Genomic DNA, 26,239 nt, shown 5'->3' with positions numbered 1-26,239 from the left:
AATAAAAAAGCTGGATAGCCGGCCAAAGCTGGGCGACAAATAGCCAAACGCCATAAGCACGAAACCTAATTGCATCCATGTGAATCTGAGGCCCCTTCCGCACATGCAGAATAATGCACTTTCAATCCACTTTCAAGCCACTTTGTGGCTGGATTTTACTGTGCGGAATAGCAAAATCCGCTTGCAAACAATTGTGAACATGTATTGTCGAAAGCTTTCACGGCCGGATTCAACTGGTTCTGGTGGGTTTTCCGGGCTGTGTGGCCGTGGTCTGGTAGATCTTGTTCCTAACGTTTCGCCTGCATCTGTGGCTGGCATCTTCAGAGGTGTATCACAGAGGGAAGTCTGTGACTAGACACAGTGTGAAACAAACTTTTCTCTCTGATACACCCTTGAAGGTGCCAGCCACAGATGCAGGCGAAACGTTAGGAACAAGATCTACCAGACCACGGCCACACGGCCTGGGAAACCCACCACAACCAATTGTGAAAATGGATTGAAAATGCATTATTCTGCATGTGCAGAAGGGGCCTGAAAGTCACGGGTGGCTATAGGATGCTGGTAGATGCTTCATCCTAATTCCTTAAGAACGTCAACATTCGAGTCAGCGTGAGAGGTGCAAACTTCGCCGTAGCAACGCGCAACGGTTCCGTCGTGGAGATGGTCGAGCACCAAATTTCAAAGGATTTATGTAGAGTGGAAGGCTCTAAAATCATCTACCGCTTCATGGGCAGGCTCTAAACATTACAGGTGTCAAACTTCAGCGGCCCTCCAGATGTTCACGGCGAACTTCACGAATTCCACGCAGCCCTTGCCGAGTATAGCCAGTAATGCTCATGTTGCGGGAGGGACTGATGGTAGAATTATGCAGATTCATGAACATCTGGAGCGCGAAGTTAACAGTACTCTAAAATAACAAATCCGCTTTCCTCCTTGCAGACTTGCAGCAGGATTTGGTATGTTCTACCAAGTTGCATCGTTGGCCTGTGAAGGTCAGTCGTATCTGCTTTGCCTGGCAGCAGATCCCCATTAGAGGACCGACAGATGCTAACATTATACATCTTTTGGCATCTGGTTAAAACCATCATTTTTGTCCCGACATTTGACTGATAGATGCCATCTGCCTCCACATCACTGTTGTTTTTTCAGAACTTGCTGTGGGGTTAGGGAGAGAGCTGGGTTTTTTCGTGTCACTTAATTGCTTTTGGGTATGTTTTTGGAGATTTTTCTGTTAGGATGACGTTATTATTGAAACCGATTATTTTTGGATGCCGTAACCACCGTGGGATGCGTTTGAAGGGCGGGATAGAAACCTAATAAATCAATAAAGAGGAACCCTTCAGTTGCGCTACATCCACGTAAAAAACCACAGCTTTACCCCACTTCCAAAAAGTTCAACGCACAGGACCCTCCAACCAGATGTACCCCTTGGTATTTTCCCCGTCCCATGTGATGCGTTTTGTCATTTAAACCCCTGTACTCCCAACAACAGGGAGTTTTCAAGACAGAGAAGATTTCTGGAGTCATTGGTGTGTAGTCGAATAAATAACGCCCAGAGACTCTCAATTTCAGCACTGACAGATCCTTTAATACAACATATTATTCCAAAATATTCCCCTCCCTCCCTCTTTTTATCTTTCCCCTGACTCTTGCGAGGAGGTAAACACTTTGTTTCCCCCGTTTTGGGTATTCGTGTCACGCCTCTTGCTTGCCACGGCTGCCTGGAGCTCTCTCCGACATGTTCGCCATATCGACGGGGGGGGCAGGCCTCTGTGGAGGATTCCCACCTTGCCGGTAGCAAATGAAAGGTGTCTGTGATATGACTTGATTAATTCGTCAGTGAAGATGTCTTCTTAGACAAAAAAAATGGCTTCGGGAAACAGGGCATATTTCTAGGAGAAGAACCGACCCTTCTGTTTGTTTGCTTATCATATAGAGTCATTGACCAGGCTTACAAATGAAATAAAGGCAGTTAAAACTTCCAGAGCTCTATATACAAATTCTACGATCCGTAACACAAAAATTGACATAAGGAAAATGGTCTGAAGGAAAGGTAATTTAATTTAAAAAAAAATACATAATGGCTCTGTTGGGCATTGCTGTATGGCTGCCTGATTCCACCCTGCATGCTCGTATTTCAAATGAACCCACTTCCTTTGTGCTGCCATTTTGGTGTCTCGGGCCCCAAAAATACATTCATGCTCCATGCCTAGGACTTTGGTGCGGGTCTTGAAGGCACCGGAGAGCACACATCTATCCCCGTATGTCCTAGGCCAGTGGTGGCAATCCTATGGCACGTGTGCCAGAGATGGCACTCAGAGCCTTCTCTGTGGGCACGCGTGCACAAAGTTCGTCATGTGGGGGGAGTGGAAAATCGCCCCCCCACACACATCTAGGCTGGCCTTGCTTCTGAGTAAACCCTCCTAGGGTCGTGATTCACCCATTCGAAGAGTTGTACGGTTGCTTCACCAAGCTTACTCCCGAGTAACGCGCGCCTCAGAGCAAACTGTTTTTTCTAAACTAAAACCTCAGTATTCAGGTTAAATTGCCATGTTGGCACTTTGAGATAAATAAGTGGGTTTTGGGTTGCAATTTGGGCACTCGGTCTCGAAAAGGTTCGGCACCACTGTCCTAGGCTTTATATCCCCCTATGTCTAGTCTTTGCTAGAGTTGGCACCATGTGCATATATGAACTTTCCTATCCTGAGCCAGTTTATGATGCAACGCTCTGTAATAATAATAATAGAGGAAGAAGAAGAAGATGAAGATGATGATGATGATGAAGAAGAAGAAGAGGAGTCGGAGGAGGAGTCGGAGGAGTCGGGTTTATATCCCCCTTTTCTCCCCTGTAAGGAGACTCAAGGGGGCTTACAATCTCCTTTCCCTTCTTCCCCACAACAAACACCCTGTGAGGTTGGTGGGGCTGAGAGAGCTCTGACGAACTTTGACTAGCCTAAGGTCACCCAGCTGGCATGGGTTATCTAGTTCACCAGATAAGCTTCCACAGCTGAAGTGGCAGAGCGGGGAATCAAACCCGGTTCCCCAGATTAGAGTGCACTTGCTCTTAACCACTACACCACGCTGGCTCTTTCACAGAGGTGATGTGAAAGATCTTAGCCTGAGGCGTTGGGGAGACACAGCCAGGTTAAGTAGACAATGGTGATTTTGATGAGCCAACGGTCTTATTCCAAATTGGGCGGCTTCATGTGTTCATCTCTGCTGTCATCTCTGAGCGGTTGTGGCCTTTGGCCTGTGGAGGTACATTAATGGCTGCCCATTCCACAGCACCCTCCATCTTTCCAATTAGCATTCATTTGGCTCTCAGCTGGGACCCCAAGACCCTCCAGATGTGGAAGGGCGGAGCGCTTCATTTGCCCTGCTGGCCTTTTGCTTTTCCGATCCTCTCCTCTCCCCTCTCTGCCATCTTGGGCTCTTCTCACGCCAGCCCGAAAACAGTGAAGCGACCGTTCCTTGCATGATGCAGCGAGCCCTCGGCTAATTAGCATGATAAATCTAGCCTCATGAATATGTAATGAGGGACGATTTATTCTGGCGCCGATCAGCTCTGTTTGTGCCAGCAGTGAGGGGGCCTGCTGTTGGGGAAGTAGCTGGCGACTTGGGCTGTTTCGTGGTTTGCTGGGTGTGAATCAGTTAAGAAAGTATTCTGCCTCCCGATAATATTCTGCCTTCAGCAGTGCTCAGCAGGAAACTGCAAAGAATCTCACCCACGGGCATGAAGGAGGCTAAAGGGAACCTGTGCATTCGGACGTAGAAATCTCTGAATCCCTATATCAGGAGGCAACATCAAGGGAAGGAAAACCCTGGCCCCTGTGCCCTGTTGTTGGCCCTACAGAGGAACTGGTTGGCCTCTGTATGAGATGGGATGCTGGACCAGATGGACTTCCACTGGTGCTATCCAGAAGAGCTCTTCTGAGGTTCTTCTCAGGGAAAGTTCTCAGCCTCTATGCTCTGTTGTTGAACCTTCAAGGGAACTAGTTGGCCTCTGTGTGAGATGGGATGCTGGACTAGGTGGACCTCCACTGGTCTAATCCAAAGGGCCTTTTCTGTGGTTCCTCTCATGGAAAGTTCTCAGCTTCTAAGCCCTTCAGGGGAAGTTGTTGGCCTCTGTTTGCGATGGGATGCTGGACTAGATGGACTTCCCCTGGTCTAATCTAGAAGGGCTCTTGTGAGGTTCTTCTCAGAGGAAGGCCTCAGCCTCTCTCACCTGTCGTTGGACCTCCAGAGAAACAGGTTGGCCATTGTGATGTATTTGGCAAGGCACAAATATAACATCTTTAAGGCAGTATATAAAGCATTTGGGGGAAGAGTTTCGCACAGCTCTCTTCCCCAAAACGAGTTCAGTCTGTTATATTTCTCTCAGCTAGGGTTTTTCAAAGACAATTGCTGCCTGCTGAGTGAACTCCAGCCGGCAGAAATGTTTTATTGCCCCAGCCCAAACCTCTTACTTTCATGTCTTCCACCATTTTGTGTGCTCCAGGAGATTCTCCGTAGAGATTCCCCATGGAGGTGTCTTCTTTTTTGTTGTTGTCTGCAAAGCTATGGCAACATTTGGGTTCCGCTGGGCGCCTTTACTTTAATCTACTGTATTAACTGTTTTTAAAGGGTTTAAGTAGTTTACTGTAGTTTACTGAATGGATAGTGCTTATGTTATTATAATTTCCTTGTTGAATCTTCTGTTGTACACCGCCCAGAGCCCTCCGGGGATAGGGCGGTATAGAAAACTAAACAATAAATAAATAAAAAATAAATAAACACGATCAGAGAAACTGTAATATTTGTATTGCCTCCACATAAGCAGCAAACTCTAATCTGGAGAACCGGGTTCGATTCCCTGCTCCCCCACATGAGGTCTGCTGGGTGACCTTGGACCAGTCACAGTCCTCTCAGAACTCTCTCGCCCCATGTGGAGGCAGGCAATGCCAAACCACCTCCAAAGTTTCCTTGCCTGAAAACCCTACGAGGTTGCCACAAATCAGCTGTGACTAGATAGCACTGTCCACCCACCACCAGAACTACCTCAAGTTGGGAAAACAGTGCGGGAAAGAGAAATGGAAGTTCTTTCTTCTGTTGTGCTGTGGCCTAGATCCACACAGAGCCCTGATCTGGTTAACCCTGAGCTATACTAATCTCATCAGATCTCAGAAGCAAAGAAGGGTCAGCCCTGGCTAGTCCTTGGATGGGAGACCGCCAAGTAAGTTTCAGGCCCCTACCCAGAAGCAGGGAACCACCCAGAGGTGGGATCCAGCAGGTTCTCACCAGTTCCCGAGAGTGGGTTACTAATTATTTGTGTGTGCAGAGAGGGGGTTACTAATTGGGTCTGCTTTTCCCTTAGAAATTCCATTAGGTCCAAAAATCATAAAGTCCTGTTGTTTCTTATGTGGCTGGTTAGCAAAGGTGGAAAATGGGATAATTCTCCCTGTTGGGCTGTTTTAAAAACATGTTTTAGAACTATGGCAAAGTTCCTTGTTTAAGGAAAGTATCCTTCATTTGATTTCTAGAAACAAAATTAAGTATTTGAAAGTATTAAGTATTTGACAGGCAGTCAATTAGAGGAGAAGTAGTTGTTTCTGTTGCCAGTAGCCGATAGCACTTGCTATAATGAGTTTAAATTATGGACAGAAAGATACCAGCTGGAAATTGGGAACTTTTTTTTTACAGTAAGAGTTTTTTTATAGTAACAGAGAAATTATTAATGCCACGCCCCTGGAATGCCCGGCCATGCCCCGTCGTGCCCTGCCCAGCCCCATTGGCGCTACGCCACTGTTTGAATCCCACCCCCATGGGAACCTGTTACTAAAATTTTTGGATCCCACCACTGGAACCACCTCTGAACTTATCTTGCTTTGAATCCCCCGTGGCATCATCATAAGTCGTGTCTCGACAGCAAGCACACAGAGCCGATTAGCCCCCGGTGCTGGGGTGCACAGTGGAACCGGAAGTGCGTCAGGTCAAGGAATCTAACATGTTCCAACACACTTCCTCTTTGTGGTGCACCAAGAGAGGAGGTGTGCAGGAAAAAAAAATCTTGTCCCCCTGGGCGCTTCTTCTTCATGGCGTGCCATGAGGGGAGGAAGAAGAAAGAAAAGTTGGATTTATATCTCCCCCTTTCTCTCCTGTAGGAGACTCAAAGGGGCTGACAATCTCCTTGCCCTTCCCCCCTCACAACAAACACCCTGTGAGGCAGGTGGGGCTCTCTGAATAACTGTGACTAGCCCAAGGTCACCCAGCTGGCATGTGTCGGAGTGCAGTGCAGTTCACAAGCTAATCTAGTTCCCCAGATAAGCCTCCACAGCTCAAGGAGCAGAGCGGGGAATCAAACCCGGTTCCTCCAGATTAGAGTGCACCTGCTCTTAACCACTACGCCACTGCAGCGGGGCAAGATTTTCTTTTCCCGATGCACTTCCTCTTGCCCCGCATGTGCTTCACACTTTCCCCGAGGAAAGCAAAAACACTTCTGGTGCAATGTTCCACGCCAGAGCAGGGCAATCAGAGGTGGGATCCAACCAGTTCTCACCACTTCTCTAGAAGTGGTTACTAATTTTTTCTGAGTGCCGAGAAGGGGTTACTAAAGCAACCTCCCTGCCCAATAGGGACTGGAGGAGTGTGTGTGCGGCAGCACTACTGTTTGAATCCCACCACCATCAGAACCTGTTATTAAAATTTTTGGATCCCACCACTGAGGGCAAGTGTGGGGTACAAGCTGCAGTGGGTAACCGGCCACGCACACATAAACTGGAGGAAGGGACAACTTTCAACACCACCTGTTATCTGCTGGGAAAGGCTGGCATGAAAATGTGCTTTACGGGCAACACGGTATGTTTTCCTGGCCTGCAAACCACACCAAGTTTCCCAGACCTGCTGAACCAGTAATCTCAAAGTGGCACCGAGAAACTGTTCTTCAAGCAGGGAGATCATTTGGGATTGTGTAAAAAGAAAAATAATCTGTGGTTTCCCCTCCCCCTCCCTGGTAGGCGGGGCGACCAACACTTTCTGTCAGCAGTGGCATAGGAGGTTAAGAGCTCATGTATCTAATCTGGAGGAACTGGGTTTGATTCCCCGCTCTGCCGCCTGAGCTGTGGAGGCTTATCTGGGGAATTCAGATTAGCCTGTGCACTCCCACACACGCCAGCTGGGTCACCTTGGGCTAGTCACAGCTCTTCTGAGCTCTCTCAGCCCCACCTACCTCACAGGGTGTTTGTTGTGAGGGGGGAAGGGCAAGGAGATTGTCAGCCCCTTTGAGTCTCCTGCAGGAGAGAAAGGGGGGATATGAATCCAAACTCTTCTTCTTCTTCTTCTTCTTCTTCTTCTTCTTCTTCTTCTTCTTCTTCTTCTTCTTCTTCTTCTTCTTCTTCTTCTTCTTCTTCATAAGCAAATTAACAAAAAAATCATGGGATGTCAAAAATAATTCAGGAGGTGAGATTGACTGTCAGGCTAGCTCTTAGCGCCTGGGAGAGAATGAGCCAGCATTTTTTAATTATTATTATTATTGGGGCTCGTTATCAGAAGCAAAATGCCAGAGGAAGACCATCTGAACACTGTATAGAGAGGCTTGGAAGCTGGCCGGGGGAACCCTGCAATTATGGGCTGCCCTTTCCTTCCACCATCCAATCTTGCCTTAAGAGCTGTTCTGGAGCTGTCTTATTATTAAAGGGAGAAGGGGAGAGGGCTGCGAAAGCCAGATCCGTCAAAGCAGACTCTCGTCTGTGAGTTTCCCCACTTGCCGTCTCCATTGTAAAGCAATCCTGGATTTGACAGCGGCCGAGTTAAAGCCTTGAGCAATGATTGACTGACACAGGCAGGTTCAAGTCTTGGAAAAGTAGGGTGGGCAGGTGGAGGAGTATCTCACCTGCTGGACTTATCAGAGTTGGAGAGGAGGAGGAAATGTGGAGAGCAGAAGACAAGCCGCAGGGGCTGAGGATCAAAGGGGGCCAGCTTAAAAAAAAAACCCGATTGTGTTCATTCATGGCAATTATCTAATTATTACAAAGCTCTTTATACAACACTAGAAGAATGAGAGGAAGTATTTATTACTGGAGAACCACTGTGAATGTTTCTGGGCTGATTGTTTCAAATTGATATGCAAACGGTGGCTTCGTCCCCACCGTCGCTCTGCTTGGTTGTGATGCCCTGTTGGATCTCTGGCCCCTTCCGCACATGCAGAATAATGCACTTTCAGTCCACTTTCAGCTGTGTGGAATAGCCAAATCTCCTTGCAAACAATTGTGAAAGTGTATTGTCGAAGGCTTTCACAGCCAGAATCACTGGGGTGCTGTGTGGTTTCCGGGCTGTCTGGCCGTGTTCTAGCAGCATTCTCTCCTGACGTTTCGCCTGCATCTGTGGCTGGCATCTTCAGAGGATCTGATAGTAGGAAAGCAAGTGGAGTATATATACCTGTTGGAGTGTCCAGGGTGGGGGAAAAGAACCATTGTCTGTTAACAAGTAAAGGGTGCAATTAGCAAGCTAGATTTACATGTGTTGAGTGGGATCACCCAGAGGTGGGATCCAACCAGTTCTCACCACTTCTCTAGAAGTGGTTACTAATTTTTTCTGAGTGCCGAGAAGGGGTTACTCCCTGCCCAATAGGGACTGGAGGTGCGTGTGTGCTGTGGCGCCACTGTTTGAATCCCACCACCATTGGAACCTGTTATTAAAATATTTGGATCCCACCACTGGGATCACCCATTGGCATGTGAGTAACAATGAAGATAGCAAGGTCAATAGGTGAGGGCATCTGAATAGAAGTAGCCTGGCCTTTGTTCCCTTTGATTGTTTACTGTCTATAGTCATCCTGTGTTTGTGTGGAACTAATTAATTGTGAAAGTGGATTGAAAGTGCCTTATTCTGCATGTGCGGGAGGGGTCTCCGGCTCACCGTGTTTTTCTTCGCTCTCTAATTCCAGCAATCGAGGTCCTATCGTAATATTGCCAACTTTGGGTTGAGAAATTCCTAGAGATTTGTGGTCGAACCTGGGGAGGGCAGGGTTTGGGGAGTAGCGTCAGTGGGACATAATGCCATAGAAGTTGGGCTTCAAACCAACCATTTTCCCTTATGCCCCAGAAGGCCGTGCTCCTGCGGCCGCGCGGGCAGGAGGCTGCTGCACTGCCTTGCGCCCCAGAAGGCAGTGCGGCAGCCTCCCAAAAACCGGGACAATTTGAAGAACCCGCGGGACGCAGGACAAATTGTTTAAAGGCGGGACTGTCCTGCCAAAAGCGGGACGTCTGGTCAGCCTAGTCTAGGACCATCCTAGTGAGTTTTTTGCTAGTTTTCAGTCTCCCTCGACTCCCCAATTTCAGCCTTCTTCATTGCAGATGGGACATCCATTTCTTCCACCACCACACCCAGAATGCTGGACTTTCTAACTCCCAAGTCCAGTTTCGTTCCCCAGGGGCAGATTCTAATTTCTCCACCCCGAGAAGTGGCTCTGTTGTTGAGCTTGGCAGTGCCCTCCAAATCCTGGCACACCGAGCAGAATCTTTCAACCTTTTTCCAGCAGCTGTTTTCCAGTTTACTGTGCCCCTCATCTGAAATGGCTTTCTCCGCCGCAGAATTAAAGCGGGTGCCTGAAGTTGCTTTTATCTCCATTGATTTTATATTTAAATTTTTAATTATATTTTTAATTATATTTTAATGGGAGGGCTTGTATCAGAGCAATATTTGTGGAAGGGAAATCTTTAATTGATCAGCCAGGAAAATAACAATTAAAAAGAAACTATCGGGGAGACTTGAAAGCTTGTGAAACAAGTCCCCCCCCTCCCGAAAGTCTGAAGGTGTGGCTTCCCACCATCCCAATGAAGCAAACCCCCAAACTTAGTTTAGTAAGGATTTTATTGGGATCTCTGCTCCTGACAGTCAGCAGTGGATTGGGATAATAAGAAGACTTAATAACAATTAAGCTAAATGTATTGTCGAAGGCTTTCAAGGCCAGAATCCACTGGTTGTTGTGGGTTTTCTGGTCTGCACGACCCTGTGGCACCCCACTATTCACTTCTCTCCAGAATGAAGATGTGCCATTGATTGGCTCCCTTTGAGTTTGGTCAGTCAACCAACCCAAAATCCATCTGATAGTAGCATTGTCCTAGGCAACATTTCACTAGCTTACTTGAAAGAATATTATGGGGCACCTTGTCAAAGGCCTTACTAAAATCAAGGTATGCTATGTCCACATCATTCTTTAGACAGCCATCCTGGATTCCTGAGACGCCTCCCATTTTTCCTCCTCATTGGAACTGTTTGAAATTGTGCCCTCAAGATCAAGGTGCCCAGACATCCTGCTTTTGGCAGGACAGTCCCGCCTTAAACCAATTTGTCCCGCGTCCTGTGGGTTTTTTGAATCGTCCCGATTTTTGAAGGCTGCCGCACTGCCTTCTGGGGGGCTCCCCTTTTCCTGCCCTGTCACAGGGCAGGAAATGGGAGTGCCCCAGAAGGCAGTGCACTCCTGCGGCTGTGCACATGCATGTGCGCTTGCGCGCGGCCGCCTGCCCGGGTCCCGCTTTACAAAGGTGACAATCTGGTCACCTTACTCAAGATCTCACTTCGAAGAAACTCCCAGCCATCACACACTGCCTTCTCTTTTAGTATTTTTGACCACAGGATCGTGCCCAGTAGATTCCAAAGCCTACTGAAATCTGCTTTCTTAAAGCCTTCATGGTGAGATGTTTTGGGAGGTCAATGCTCTACGGCAAAGGGCAAGAGAGGCATTTTGTAACTCCAGAAGCGTCTGCGGGTATAATCCTGTCAGCCTTCGAGCTACCACCGGTCTGGTGTTTTATTTTGCTGCAAAAGATTAACACTGCTCCCTCTCTCGGAATTATTCAGAGCCTACATTGCTTTCTAGACTAATATCCTTGGTGTGTTTGCAGACTTGCCACAAGCCGTTGGCGCTTATTTTTTAAAAAATGAAAAAAATGGAGCACGTGTTGGAAACTCTCCGGCCAGCTGCCTCTCTCTGATACATCTCTGCGGTCATTAATATTTGCTTATTAATATTGGCTAGCAAGGCGTCATGGCTGAGTTCATGTGTTTTCTTTGGTTGGTGATTTGAGAATGAGAAGGTTGGGCTTTTTCCAAGGTCCTCAGACCTTGGTCTATGGGGCCAAGATCGCTTAGCACTAAAACCGGCAAGATGAGCAGGAGGCCACCGGCCTTCCTGAAACCTTTCCGGATGTCCGGGGCAAAGTACGAGAACTGGTTCCCAGACATTTCTCTGTAGAGGGCAGCTTTTGGATTTCGTTGCAGACGTGATTGCTCTCTTCACACGTATTTCAGAGGAGTCAAGGCATTTGGGCTCCGCACAGGGTTCCGCGCAGCATAAATATAACATCTTTAGGATGTTATAAAAATATTTGCTTTGGGATTTTGTGTCCCCACAACGCAGCAGAACACAAGTGTTGCCAGCCAAAATGGATCTTTTCTTCCCGCCTGCTGCACGGAGCTCTTGTTAGTCTCACAGTTGCGCCTGCCATTTTGTGTACTGCGTCAGATTCTCTGTGGAGTTTGGGGTTGTTGGCCAGTCATGTGACTCCCACCACTCCAAACAGTCCTCTGGTTCAGCCTGGGTAAAGGGTTTCAGTTTCCAAACTCCGTTGGGCACTCCACGGCCTGCATCTACTTAGCAGATGGTCTCCCATCCAAGTACTAACCAAGGCCGTTCCTGCTTAGCTTCTGAAAATCTCACAAGATCAGGCAAGCCCGCATCATCCAAATGAGGGTTGACAGCTTTAGAGTGACCTTAAAATATTAGCTCCCCCAATCTCTGGTTTCTGATTGGTTGGGTGCAGCCCAACCTTGGCATTTGTGGATTCCTGATTGGTTGCTTTGAGATCCACCGTCTGACCACACAATGCCATATTAACTCCTGCAGAGCCATTATCTTAATCATGACATCATTAAATTTGGCAGGAAATTGGGCTGGTTAACTCTTGGAAGGCGGCCATATTTACAGCTTTCGCAATTGGAATCGATCCCAGGAATGGACCTCCCTGTCAGTGCCGAAGGTCTACTGAAAATGGCTTTATTGCTGGTGACAAATTCTTCTGTAATCTCCCCCCCCCCCCCGCCACCAACTGTGTTTTATCTCTGTTGAATGATGGCACTGAAAATCTATCAAAAGAAATGAAACCGTTGCTCATTCCCAGCTGTGTGTGCCCACAGGAAGTTCTGGATGACCCAGAGAAAAGAAATGCAGGACTGTTTCCTCTGAATATGATGTGTCAACGTGCAACAGAAAAGATCAATGCAAGGAATAAAATGATATAACGTTGCACGTCAATGCTGCATGGGTATCAGTAATATATATTCTTGTGCTATAGTCGCAAGTAAACATGCATAAACACACATAAACACAATTCACCCATATATAAAGGAGTATTACCCAATTACCATATATAAAGGAGTATACCCAAAGGAGTATACCCGAGGAGGGCTTTTTCAGCACAAAAATGTGCTGAAAATGTCGACTTATACTCGAGTATATACAGCGCTCACACGCTGATATCTCTAAACATAAACTTGCTATAACTATATAAACATGTAAAATACTATATAAGTCCAAATAACAGAATGTGTATGAATGGTATCATAATCATCTGTCTCTATTCCTTTATAGATGAGTCTTGATGGACATCTACTTCCCTATACAATGTGCAGCCATTGTGGTGTATTATATAGTTCCAGGTATCCTGTAAAGCACAGGTGTCAAACTCGCGGCCCTCCAGATGTTATGGACTACAGTTCCCATCATCCCCTGCCAGCATCATGCTGACAAGGGATGATGGGAACTGTAGTCCATAACATCTGGAGGGCCGTGAGTTTGACACCTGTGCTGTAAAGTATTGGTATATTATATAGTTATAGCATGTTTATGTTTAGAGATATAAGAGTGTGAGTAATTGGGTATACTCCTTTATATATGGGTGAATTGTGTTTATATATTACTGATACCCATGCGGCATTGATGTGCAACGTGATATCATTTTGTTCCTTGCACGGATCCTCTGAAAATGAAACAGGGCTTTTCCCCAATGGGTGTTTTTCTCCAGGCCAGCTTCTTGACTGCATGGTTTCTCCTTCTCCTTCACCCACGATAGCCAATCCAGTCCAAGGCCTTGATTGGCACCTAGGCTATACAGTATGACATAAAGTACAAAAATTTAAAACATACAGAGATTTGAAAATAACTAAAAGACAGCCTACAATACAGCACTGCGTGGAGTTGTAAGGAAAAGTTAATACAATCAAAGAAAGGACGAAAGTGAAAATTAGCACCCTTTCTGTGGAAGACGGAGGTTATTGGTTTCCTGAGAAAATTTAGCTGCATCCAGGTCAGGGCAAGAGACAGCAGAGATGTCTCTTGATCTCAGATCCTCTGAAGATGTCTCAGATCCTCTGAAGATGCTGCCAGCCACAGATGCAGGCGAAACGTCAGGAGAGAATGCTGCTAGAACACGGCCATACAACCCGGAAACCACACAGCATCACAGCAGAGATGGTTTGCCATTTCCTGCCTCTGCGTAGCAGCCCTGAACTTTCTTGGTCTCCCATACAAGTACTAACAGGGCTGACCCTGAGATCGGGCTGGCTTGAGCCATCTAGGTGAGCTCTTTTGACGTATGGAGAAAGACACTTGTAACCACTTTATGTGTTAACCAGTGTCCCTCATGCGGCTTGCAAATTCTAACACCGCATGTTTTTCCTCAGTGTTAATTAAGTTCTCCGCTGCCTTTTTCCCTGCGACTGAGAGGAAGTGTGTAACACAAGTATGCCGTTCATTTGCTATTTAATTACAGCCTCTTTCCTCCCTGTTCAAACATTCAACGCTAGCAGTGGCGGCAACCGCAAGGACAATTATGCAATTTTAATCTGCACCTCTGGAGCAGATTTCGCAGGCGGCTGTTGAAAAAGGAGCCCCCTTTGGCCGCGCTTTCTGCGGGCTCTCTTTTGAGGCCGCACAATTGAGAAACGGGAACGAAGCCCAGTCTCGGGCTTCGGGGGAATCAAACCGCACACTCGGAAAACAAGAGGCAGGGTGAGGTTTCAGAGAGCAGGTGAGGAGAGGCGACGGATTGGATCCTTCTGGAAAACCAGCAGTCTGGCTGTTTCTCTGATACTCCAGCTTTCTACATGTCGGTTGGTTTTGACATGGGCAGCGGGGAAGAGTGATGGACTCTAATCTGTGAGCAGCAGACTCTTATCTTGTGAACCGGATTTGTTCCCCCACTCCTACATTCCTGCTGGATGGTCACGGTTCTCTCGGGACTCCCTCAGCCCCACCAACCACACAAGGTGTCTGTTGTGGGGACAGGAAGGGAAGGAATCTGTAAGTCACTGAGACTCCTTACGGTTGAGAGAAGTGGGACAGAAATCCAAACTCTTCTTCTTCAACTCTGCCCTCCCTAGGCGTTGCTTCCAAAGCTCCACAGATTTCCCCAGGTAGAGTTGTCCACCTGTGGATGTAGCCTCCAGGTGTTCCCTTATCTCCAAACTACAGAGATCAGTTCACATGGAGAAAATGGATGCTTTCGAGGGTGGGCACTTTGGCCTTGTACCCTGCTGAGGTCCTCATACACCCCAGGCTCTGTCCAGGATGGTGTAGTGGTTAAGAGTAGGTGGACTCTAATCTAGAGGACCACATTTGATTCCCTACTCCTCCACATGAACAGCGGACTCTTATCTCAGGAGCCAGATTTGTTTCCCCACTCCTACATTCCTGCTAGGTGACTTTGGCCTCATCAAAGTTCGTTCATAACTCTCCCAGTGTCAGGGTTGGAACCTAGTCGATTGAGATGCATTCCTACCTCAATGTAGTCACCACAAGACATATAACCAGCCTGCTCTATGTTACCACTGCTGTAATCGGACATACTTTCCTTGATTTTTTCTTTATGGCTTCACACGTTGAGTAGATAACTAGGCTTACTCCTGACACTTCTGGTCCCATGGGAAACAGGATTTTTCCATTGTCTTGTAGGGGCAGGAGGCCAGGTGGCTTTATCTCTGTCACCGACCTTGGGGTGCCTCAGCTCTGAAATAATTCTTTCTCACATTTTTTGGGGGGAAAACAGGAGGGGGGATTATTTCTAAATAAAGGGAGTAGCAAAAGCCAGGTTTGCAAGAACTGGTTTTAACAAGCTAGGTACTTCATTGTCTACCAATAAACACTGCTGATCAATATAGAGTTTGTTTATTGATTCAAGGTCCGAGACCTAACAATCCCTGACGCCCGGCCTCACCTACCTCGCAAGGTATCTGTTGTGGGGGGAGGAAGGGAAAGGAGTTTGTAAGTCACTTATGGCTGAGAAGAAAAAGAAGAGTTTGGATCTATACCCCCTCCTCTTTCTCTCCTGTAAGGAGACTCAAATCTCTTTTCCCTCCCCCCCCTTACAACAAGCACCCTGTGAGGTTGGTGGGGCTGAGAGAGCTCTGAAGACTATCTGAAGAGCTGTGAGAGCTCCGTGACTATCCGAAGAGCTGTGAGAGCTGAGAGAGCTCCGAAGAGCTGTGACTACCCCAAGGCCACCCAGCTGTTGGAGTGCACAAGCTAATCCGGTTCCCCAGATAAGCCTCCACAGCTCAAGTGGCAGAGCGGGGGAATCAAACCTGGTTCTCCAGATTAGAGCGCACCTGCTCTTAACCACTGCGCTACTGCTGCTCAGGGCATAAGCAGGGTATCAATCCAAGCTCTTCTCCATCACCCCCAAATCTCCCAGGAGTTTCCCGACCTGTGTCAACCCTACTAGTTGTGGGTAGCTGGACAGTGTGTATTTCTGCAGGCTTCATGGGGGATACTGACCCCAGCATTTGGGGAGACGCCGGCTGCCAGGTTCCATCTGCCCCTTGAAGATTCACAGCTGATGTGGGTGAGCCGGGAAAGCTCTTGTGCTCTGCAGATGGATCCTGGCTGCCTCACTCCATTTATCCCGGAGCCTCCAGCTCTGCTACGTTTGTGCTGTCAGTGTGAAGCAAACACAGTTTTGAACAAACCTTAGGCCTTTCCTTGGGTCACCCGTGGAGTCCTCATTACAGCAATGATATTCCTCCCATAAAGATGCTTGCGCTGCGGGCCTCCCCGGATGCCGGCAGATCGTGCCCTGCCATCGCCCGTGGATGCGAGCGGAAAACTTGACGTCTCTCCGCATGTCTGTTTGCAAAGTCAAGGCCAATTTGGGGTAATTTGGGAAGACACGGGCTGACTCGGTCGAGGGATGGCTCGAGGTGGCAAATTGAAGCCAAGATAATGTAGGTTTGCAGGAAAGTTTTGTGTATGCAAAAATGGTTCCCAGTAGTGGACAAACCCAGGAATGAAGGGAAAAGACAGGCCGTGGTGTCTGAAATCTTCCCAGAGATTGGCTTCAGGGTGCTGAAGCTAGACCTTCTTCTGGATCTGGGAGTCTTAGTAGACCATAAACTAAACATGAGCCAGCAGTGTGATACGGTGGCCAAGAAAGCCAATGCGATCCTGGGCTGTATCAATAGGAGTATAATATCAAGATTGAGGGATGTAATTGTACTTCTCTATTCTGCATTGGTTAGACCTCACCTGGAATATTGTGTACAGTTCAGGGCACCGCAATTCAAGAAGGATATACTGACAAGCTGGAATGGGTCCAAAGGAGGGCAACCAAAATGGTAAACGGTCTTGAGTCCATGCCCTACGAGTAGAGACTTGGGAAGCTGGTGATGTTTAGTCTGGAGAAGAGAAGGCTAAGGGGTGACATGATAGCCATGTTTAAATATTTGAAGAGCTGTCACATCGAGGAGGGAGCAAGTTTGTTTTCTACTGCCTCAGAGACGAGGACACGGAGTAACGGATTCAAGATGAAGGAAAAGAGATTCCACCTAAACATTAGGAAGAACTTCCTGACCGTCAGGGCTGTTCGACAGTGGAATTCACTGCCTCGGAGAGTGGTGGAGTCTTCTTCTTTGGAGGTTTTTAAACAGAGACTGGATGAGTACTCTGTTTCCCCGAAGATAAGACAGTGTCTTATATTAATTTTTGCTCCCAAAGATGCGCTATGTCTTATTTTCAGGGGATGTCTTATTTTTCCACTCCACAGCTGCATGCTCTGGAGTTCTGTTCGACGGGCATGCTTCCAAACAAAAACTTTGCTACATCTTACTTTCAGGGGATGCTTTATATTTAGCACTTCAGCAAAACCTCTACTACGTCTTATTTTCAGGGGATGTCTTATTTTCGGGGGAACAGGGTATATGCCGGGATTGCTTTGTGTGTTCTTGCATTGCAGAGGGTTGGACTTGATGACCCTTGTGGTCTCTTCCAATTCTATGATTCTATGATTCTTAGTTGCCAGTCAAGCTTACTGGGGCGTTGTGGAATCTCTATAAACATTCTAACTGCTCAGAACTGTAAAACAACCATCCCCAACACTCACCTTGTTAAACTGAGGGAAATCAGGGCTCTGGCGCTGTTAGAGAGGCAGCCAAGCACAGAAATGAGGTAGGAAATAATATGGGTTGATTGTGTGTATCAAGGGCATGTGGAATGCGTGAAAATACAGGTCAGCCTTATACCACGTTAGACCATTGGTCCAGCCAATCCAGTACTTGATTGGCTCTCCAGGGCTCAGCCAAAAGAAGGTCCTTTGTTGGTACCGAGTGGGGAATCAACCTACGACTTTCAGCACGCGGAGCAAATGCTCTGTTATGGAGCCACAGTCTGCATCTTCATTACACATGAATTGTGCGTAAGGCCAAGTGTGTAAGGAAGTGGCAGGGCTCCAAAGAGTCCACTTCTCCGTGGGGAAACCTCTGCTTTGCATGCCGATGGCTTCAGATTCCCCGTATTCAGAGGTGGGATCCAGCAGGTTCTCACAGGTCCCCGAGAGTAGGTTACTAATTATTTGTGTGTGCCGAGAGGGGGTTACTAATTGGTGATTTTGCCACGTGATTTTTGCCTTAGTTACGCCCCTCCTCTCGGCAGTAGCGCGCAGAACTTGAAGCAGTCTAGCAGGAGATGCACCGGCGTGCATAGCAGCCTGCGCCTGCGTGCATTCGTTTCCCGCCCAAGGACCGGCGCAGCGGCTGTGTCCTTGCCACAGCCCCGCCCACCAATGCCCTGCCCCCGGAATGCCCGGCCACACCCCTGCCGTCCCCCGCCCATCCCCGTTGGCACTACGCCACTGTTTGAATCCCACCACCATGGAAACCTGTTACTAAAAAATTTGGATCCCACCACTGCCCGTATTCCCAGCTAAAAGGAATTATGGGAAATCCAGTGGAGATTAAGGGATTAAGGGAAATCCACTGGAGAGCCACTGATAGTCGAGGCAAAAAAAGGCTTATTAGCCCAGGGGTCAGCCTCCATACAAGCCGCTTCTGGTGAGGGGTGGGGGACCACCAAGCTTTTAATAAATATCTCCCCTTCATCAGCTCTCTTGCCCAGTGGTCATTTCTTTCTCTTTCCTTCTTGCAGGTTATCACTCTGGAAGGATGGGTCGACATCATGTACTATGTCATGGACGCGCACTCTTTTTACAATTTTATATATTTTATACTACTTATAATAGTAAGTACGGGGTAGACTTGCAGCCCCAGCCAAAGGGGAGAGGCCGAAAGGGCTTGTGGGAGCATCCTGACTTTTGCCCTCCTGGGGACACTTATCCCAGCAGAGGGGGCAGACACGTTGACGGCTGCGTGTCCTGCATCCCTGCTGCCGCAGAACCCAAAAGTTCAGGGCATGATGGGACGGCAGTGCGGGTTAAGGGCAGACTGGGGTGTTCCCAGGGGTGGAGCTCTCTCAGCCCCACCTACCTCACAGGGTGTTTGTTGTGAGGTGGGGGAAGGAAAAGGAGATTGTCAGCCCCTTTGAGTCTCCTTGTAGGAGAGAAAGGGGGGGGATATACATCCAAACTCCTCAGTGGAGGTTAAGAGCTCGTGTATCTAATCTGGAGGAACCGGGTTTGATTCCCAGCTCTGCCGCCTGAGCTGTGGAGGCTTATCTGAGGAATTCAGATTAGCCTGTGCACTCCCACACACGCCAGCTGGGTGACCTTGGGCTAGTCACAGCTTCTCGGAGCTCTCTCAGCCCCACCTACCTCACAGGGTGTTTGTTGTGAGGGGGGAAGGGCAAGGAGATTGTGAGCCCCCTTTGAGTCTCCTTCAGGAGAGAAAGGGGGGGATATAAATCCAAACTCCTCCTCCTCCTCCTCCTCCTCCTCCTCCTCCTCCTCCTCCTCTTCTTCTTCTTCTTCTTCTTCTTCTTCTTCTTCTTCTTCTTCTTCTTCTTCTTCTTCTTCTTCTTCTTCTTCTTCTTCTTCTTCTTCTTCTTCTTCTTCCTCCACCCCAGGCATAATTCTATAAACGTCTATCACGTCCCCCCTTAGTTGCCTCTTCTCTTAATATTAGAGTGGGCATTTTAGTGGGATCGCAAAAGAAAGGACCATCCAACTGAACTTCTACGTGTTTTAAAGGGAGATGGGGTTTTTTTTGTCCTCGGAATATTTGTTCAGTTTTCCAGTTCCAAAGGCCAGGAAAACAAGTCTCCGTTTCAGACCCGCACGTAGCTCTGGGCGACATCTGATTGGTTTCCTTTTGGGTTTCCCCCAGGTCGGTTCTTTCTTCATGATTAACTTGTGCCTGGTTGTGATAGCAACACAGTTTTCTGAAACAAAACAGCGGGAGAACCAGCTGATGAAGGAGCAGCGGGCCCGTTACCTCTCGAACGACAGCACAATCGCCAGCTTCTCCGAGCCGGGGAGCTGTTACGAGGAACTCCTCAAGTACATCTGCCACATTTTCAGGAAAGTGAAACGGCGGACGTTGCGGCTCTACAGCAACTGGCAGAGCAAGCGGCGGAAGAAGGTTGACCCCAACGCACAAGTCCGCCCGAGCCAAAAGCGCATCACTTCCATCCACCACCTGATCCACCACCACCACCACCACCACTACCACATCAGCAACGGGAGCCCCCAAGGGCCACACGCGACCCCGGGGATCTGCGACCTGGAGCTGAAGGTCATGAGACCCGGAAGCCAGCTCATGCTTCCGCCATTGTCCCCTAACCGCCGGAGCTCCTTGGCTCCGGATTCGGAGTCCGTCCGCAGCATTTACCACGCCGACTGCCACCTGGAAGGGACCCAGGTGAAATGCAAGTCTTCCAACGTCTCGGCAAGCGTCAAGCTCACCAGCCGTGGCAACATGAACTACCCGACCATCTTGCCTTCCCTGGCTGGGGTCGCGTTGGCATCTAAAGGCAAGAGAAATGGTGGCAGCGGAAGCGGCACTCCCGTGGCCGTGGTCAGCAGCCCGGTTCACTTGAATGTGGATTCTTACAGCAAGCTCCATCATTTGGTAGGAGAATGTGGTAAGACGTTCCTCGGTGTTTCTCTGAGGTTGTGGTGGGCAAAGGGGGTTCATGCCTAGTATCTGTGCAACAGTGGTGTAGCTGCCAGGGGGATGGGTGGGGTGTTTTGCCCCGGGTGCGCCCCGGGCGTGGCAGGGTGTGGACAGTGTGTGGGCGGGGCAGGACAGGGGTGTTCCAGGGCGTGGTGGGGTGGGAGGGGTGTGGCATGGCGGGTGCGGAGGGCGCAGTTCCCCCTCACTATGCCCCTGTCGTGCAGACGTTTCATGAATGTCACAGGTTATGCAATTCACCTTTCCCACAGTGTATGGGCAGAGCAAGCAGCTTTAGAGGCCTGTGTCTAAGGTAGATTATGCACAGGGCAAATATAATGGGTGTAGGGAGCAATACAAACCATTTGGGGGGACACTTCACACAGGTCCCGCCCCCAAACAAGCCTGCCCCATTTTATTTTCCTCAACCTGGGATTTTCAAAGATCGCTAAACCAGCAATCCTTTAGCAAAATCCCAGTTGAAGATGCTGCTGCGCAAATGGCCAGGTGGGAAGTCCCTTCCACCGTGCCGTCCACAATCGTGGAGAATCTGGCTGCCGTTGCCCAGCTGTTGCGGGGAGACCCCTTTTTCTTTATTTTGTGTGTTGCACATGTGCAGCTATGCAGACGCAGCTGGATTGTGGGACGATCGGCATGGCTGCGGGGATTCATTTCTGCATGCCTGCGTAGCTACGCATGTGTTGCAGGAAATAAAAAAGAAATAAGCGTCTCCACGAGAAGGCGCAAAAGCGCCCTGGATTGTTTCCAAGGGCTCCAGTGGCCATCTGCACGCAACACATGTGAACGGGAAAAAGGAAAACAGATTCCTTTATAATGACTGCCACTCATTATATATTTGCTGGGCAGAATCAACCTAAGAACCAGGTCTCACCATCTGGAACTGCTGTCCCTGGGCCTCCCTAGTTGAGAATTGCTGCGCTAGATGATGCATCCCCGGAGGTTTCACATCTAAATTGAACAGAAATTGTATCCAATCCTCTGATTTTGCATAATGTATTCCCCAAATGGGACTGCTTTGCATAATTTATTCTGATTTGGGAGGGGTACAGCTCTATTCTGGTCACAGACCCGCCTCCAGCAACGGGAAATCACGTCCAATTGCTCTTCTCCAGCTTCTGAGGTTTTTTCAGGCTGTGCATGTTTGCACTGCCGTAAGGCGGGAAAGGTTCAACATCTAGATAATCTGTCAGAGAAAGGAAACCAAAATGGAGGGAGGTTTCTGAAGCTAGGCGTTCCTGATGGCAAAATTGCAAACATTACCAGCAACAAAGGAAAGAGGGAGATGTCTCAAGAACCCCGTGTGGCTTCATCAAAAGCGAAATGTTATGTTTGGGGGAAAGGAAGTCGGTTTAGGCATAACCGCAAACATCTGGCCACATCTGTAGGGATGGTGTCCTTAAAACATCCGCTGAAAATAATCTGAGGTTGGAAAGGGATGTTCAGAGGACAGAGAAGGCAGAGGTGATCCGGGATGAAGGGGACATATTTATGGCATTCATAAAATTGTGGAATTGCTCCTGTACTCTTTTGCGTTGTTACCCAAAATGGCGGGAGTCTCTCCATTTTAGAGTGGAGAATTAGCGAGAGCAGACTCTCAGCTCAGCAAAAGGTCAGGTAAGCTTCAGTTCTTGGTTGCCTATGTTGACTGAAATCAGCTTCGGCAAGAAAATTCCGCAGGAGAGCAAATAAAATTTTATTAAGGGGTAATGGGGGCACACAAACACACAATAATCAAAGCAGCAGAACACACACACACAGTCCTAGGATATAAGCAGTGTTGAGTGGATAGGTCTGGAAGAGGTGAGGGAATTGGGGAGTAAGGGTTATACTGATCTTGGAGTGGAATGGTCCAATAAACACAGTTGAGTGACTAGCGCTAAGCTCTGATAGGAGAACAATTCATTGCAGAACAATATCACAGACAAAGGGGTGCCCAGAGATATTGAACAATGAATACTGGGAGAAGGAGCTACTAATAGGGAAAATGGACCCTCCAGTTTATGCAGAGTGGCCCTTAATCTTCCAGGCAAAGACAAATATTGCCTTTTCAGGGAAAGACAAGCGGCAGACATCAATATTAAGTGTTGGGTCATTAATCTAATAGGTTGATGCATTAGCTTAATAGGCCAAGCTTGGGAGTGCCTGAAAGGGGGAAGGTAGCTGATAGAATTACAGCTATTGAACAATGCCAATGAGGCAGTCGTTAGTGAGAGGTTAATTAAAAAAAAGGTATTGGGTTACAACTACACCAGGCAGGTACACTTGGGGCAAGCGCATTACACTGGAGAATTGTGTAATCCAGGGTTTAAGATAGGAACGCTCTCCAGGGCTGGGTCATTGTGCTTTCTTAATTCTTTCAGGAAGGGTGTGAAATAGGTGCTTTTCAAAGCAGATGTGGGCGAGGTCATGTCCAGACAGGGTTTTTTGTGTCCTTGTGGGTACACTCAGCCAATGCAAGAATGGGGTCCCCATTTTGCACTGTACTGCTAGGCACCCTCTATGGGTTGGCAGGGTGAGTAGAGACCCCGCTGTCGTAAAACAGGGGGCCCCCACACGAAACACCATGGGTGAGTCTGGTAACAGCCTTGCTTGCTACCCAAAAAGGAATGGTGAACAATCTTATGAAATGTTTGTCAAAGGTTTTCATGACTGGAATCAACTGACTGTTGTGAGTTTTCCAAACGGTGTGGTGGTGGTCTGGTAATTCTAGTACTCTAGCCTTGGTTTGGTAGTTTTTGCTCCTGTTTCACCTTCATATATGGCTGGAATCTTTAGATGTGTTTCTCTCTGTGCCTTGGAGACAAACGCATCTTACTGTGACGTGCCTTTGAAGATGTCAGACCATAGATGCAGGTGAAACTTTAGGAGCAAAAACTACCAGACTACGGCCACACAATCCTCTCCGGGAGGGTTTTTATTGATAGTTTTAATGCTGGACGCCAAGTGATGTATGTGGAACGCTGTAATTTTATATTTTAATGATGTTAATTATATTAATTTTACTGCTATTGTTATTACTGTTTTGTAACACTTGTTGTTCACTGCCCAGAGCCCTTAGGGGATGGGGCGGTATATAAATAATAAATAAATAATAAATAAATAAATAAAACCCACAGCAGCCAAACTTACAAAAGTAGCATAAATGAATGGGGGAAACGAGTTGAAATCAAGATTTAGGATGACTTGGTTGAGATTCCTAGGTACTCTGGGCTGGATGAATAGTATTCTAGGGTACTAAACAGTGGCGTATCTGCCCGGCAACATGGGGTAACCCATGTCTCTAGGCCCCTTGCCATCTGGTCACATGGGGGTGCAAAATCAGCCCCCATGTGATCAGCCTTCCGGAGGGAGGCATGGAGCCCGGAGCTAGCTTTTTTCAGCCAGCAGTCAAACATCCTTCAAGCACCCCCCTCCCCCAAAAGCCCAGGAGAGCAGAACATCCCGCCCACCTGCAGAGCTTACAGAGTTGGGCCTCCATAAGCCCCGCACCCTGGCTGCCTCGAGATCAAGGACGTGGCCAGTCCTGATTTTAGCTCACCAAGTTATGGTGAGCATTTCAACAACATACCCATGAGCCTTTGCTAAATATGCAAATTAGTAATTGGTATCACTGTGAAGTTGGGGAAGGCTGGGATACAAATTGATTAGATAAATGACCTACAATAACTTCTTCGCATTGCAGGTCTTTGCCGGGCGAGCAGCAGATTATCTGGTTTGAACATGCCCTCTCCGTTGCCCAGCCCGCAGGCCAGCCTGTCGAACTGCGACCTGCAGAACTGCCCGTATTGCGCCAGCATCTTGGATGACCCCGAGTTCAAATTCAGCGAATCGGACAGCTACGAGTCTGACGGTGACACCGGAGTTTATGAGTTCACCCAGGACGTGAAGCATGGGGACCAGAGAGACCAGATCCAGCAGCAGCGGAACAAGAAGAAGAAAAAGAAGAAGAAACCGAAAGAGAGGAGCCGAGTCTGCCGGCTGTGGAAGGCCTTTGGGGACAAACTGAAGAGGATCGTGGAAAGCAAGTATTTCAACCGCGGCATCATGATCGCCATCTTGATCAACACATTGAGCATGGGCATCGAGTATCACGAGCAGGTAGGTGGCCCGAATCGGATCAGTCCGTTTTCTCACGAACGGGATGAAGTATCTGAGCAAAGTTCACTGGAGAAGGCTTCTGCAGCTAGGACCAACTGGCAGTTGTGGGTTTTCCGGGCCGTGTTGCCCTGGTCTAGTGGTTGTGGCACCTAACATTTTTCCTGCCATAAGATATGTGCCACAGAGAGAAACCCATTTACCATGACATGCCTCTGAAGATTCCAGTCATAGATATGGGCAAATGTTAGGAGCAAACATAACAGACCACAGCCCAGAAAACCCACAACAGCCAGTTCACCTGGTGACCTTCCCCCTTGAAAATCTCATAGAATCATAAAATCGTAGAGTTGGAAGAGACCCCAAGGGTCATCCAGTCCAACCCCTGACAGGCAGGAATACACCATCAAAGCACTCCAAACAGATGGCTATCCAGTCTCTGCTTAAAAACCTCCAAAAAAGGAGACTCCGCCACCCTCCAAGGCTGTTGATTCAACTGTCAAACAGCCCTGACCATCAGGAAGTTCTTTGTCTTTGTCCATTATTCCTTGTCTGAGTCTCTGCAGCTGCAGGAAACAAGTATCTTTAACACAACATCCCTTTGAATATTGAAACATGGCTATCATGTCACGCATTAAACTACACTTCTCCAGACTAAATATCCCCAGCTCCCTAAGCCTCTCTCCCTAAGCCTCTCTTTTACCATTTTGGTTGCCCTCCTTTCAGACAGCTGCATAACAGAACTGGGACTGATAACCAAGCCGGCTTATCCTTCCTAACTGGATCTTGGAGGGTTATCCCGATAACATCGGCTTGGTGGAATCAAAACACAAGTCCCTATCTTCCAGCATCCTGTTGTAACGAACTAGTAGAGCCCAGGCAAAAGTAACCGTTCTCAGTTCTTTATTGTACTGGCAGTCATAGTCGAATACAGGCAATGCGAGTTCTGAGAGACTCAGAACTTTGATAATAGCTTTAACACAGTAGCAACCCTCTTTCCCGCCACAAGAAATTAAACAGTACATAGTTTCACACAGGCAAGCAGAGATAACGTGTAAGCAAAAATCCCCTGCCTAGGCAGATAGCCAGGGCTGACAGACGAGAATGATTCAAGGACAGTGCACACAATAATAACATCCTGACATTCCGCCTCTCCTAAGAACCTTCTCCCCCTGGTTTGTCAGCAAAAGCCTTATGGAAAGCAGTAACCAAAATGGGGGCATGGACATCCGTAGCATAGACCCACTGATCATGACCTGTAGAAAACCCCACACATGAAACAAGATATTGTAAATGCTGACGGCGCATGCGGGAATCGAGGATAGCATCAAGGGCATTCCGGGGGACAGTGCCAGGCACCAAAATCTGGAACCCTTTGGAGCAAGCTGGAATGGAACACAGGATGAATACTGCTGAGTGACTTTGGCAAGTCAAGTTTAGCAGTTACATTATTGATTACTTGTACAATCTTAAAGGGACCAATAAACTTTTTCCCAAGTTTGGAATATTTGTGAACATCCCTGAGGTTCTTAGTGGAAAGATACACCCAGTCATTTATGTGCAAAGGGAATGAAACCCGATGTTTATCCGCTTGTATTTTCTGGGACTCCTGGGCTTTGCGGAGAGCTATTCCAATCGAGTCCCAGCTCTTAACAATAGTTTGGATCCAGTCATTAAGTTCAGGAGGCTGTACCGGGTTCGAGCCCCAAAGAGGAAAAGGTGGGGCCGAACGTCCAGAGACGATCTCAAAGCAGGT

The 26,239-nt window shown here is 48.0% G+C and overlaps 1 protein-coding gene across 3 annotated transcripts in view; it reads left to right on the top strand.

Moving 5' to 3' along the window:
- Positions 1 to 26,239, top strand: part of CACNA1H (calcium voltage-gated channel subunit alpha1 H) — a 156,835-nt gene that overhangs the window by 27,651 nt on the left and 102,945 nt on the right. For all 3 annotated transcript variants that reach the window (XM_048495554.1, XM_048495555.1, XM_048495553.1), the window contains exons 4-6: positions 18,449 to 18,541; positions 19,582 to 20,338; positions 24,071 to 24,486. In XM_048495554.1, the coding sequence (XP_048351511.1) occupies positions 18,449 to 18,541; positions 19,582 to 20,338; positions 24,071 to 24,486 (1,266 nt within the window). The remainder of the gene's footprint in view (positions 1 to 18,448; positions 18,542 to 19,581; positions 20,339 to 24,070; positions 24,487 to 26,239) is intronic.

The sequence above is a fragment of the Sphaerodactylus townsendi genome, linkage group LG04 (assembly GCF_021028975.2).
Source record: "Sphaerodactylus townsendi isolate TG3544 linkage group LG04, MPM_Stown_v2.3, whole genome shotgun sequence".
In the NCBI taxonomy this organism is placed as follows: domain Eukaryota; kingdom Metazoa; phylum Chordata; class Lepidosauria; order Squamata; family Sphaerodactylidae; genus Sphaerodactylus; species Sphaerodactylus townsendi.
Note: the sequence above shows the minus strand (reverse complement) of the source record. Positions and strands in the feature narration are given on the sequence as shown.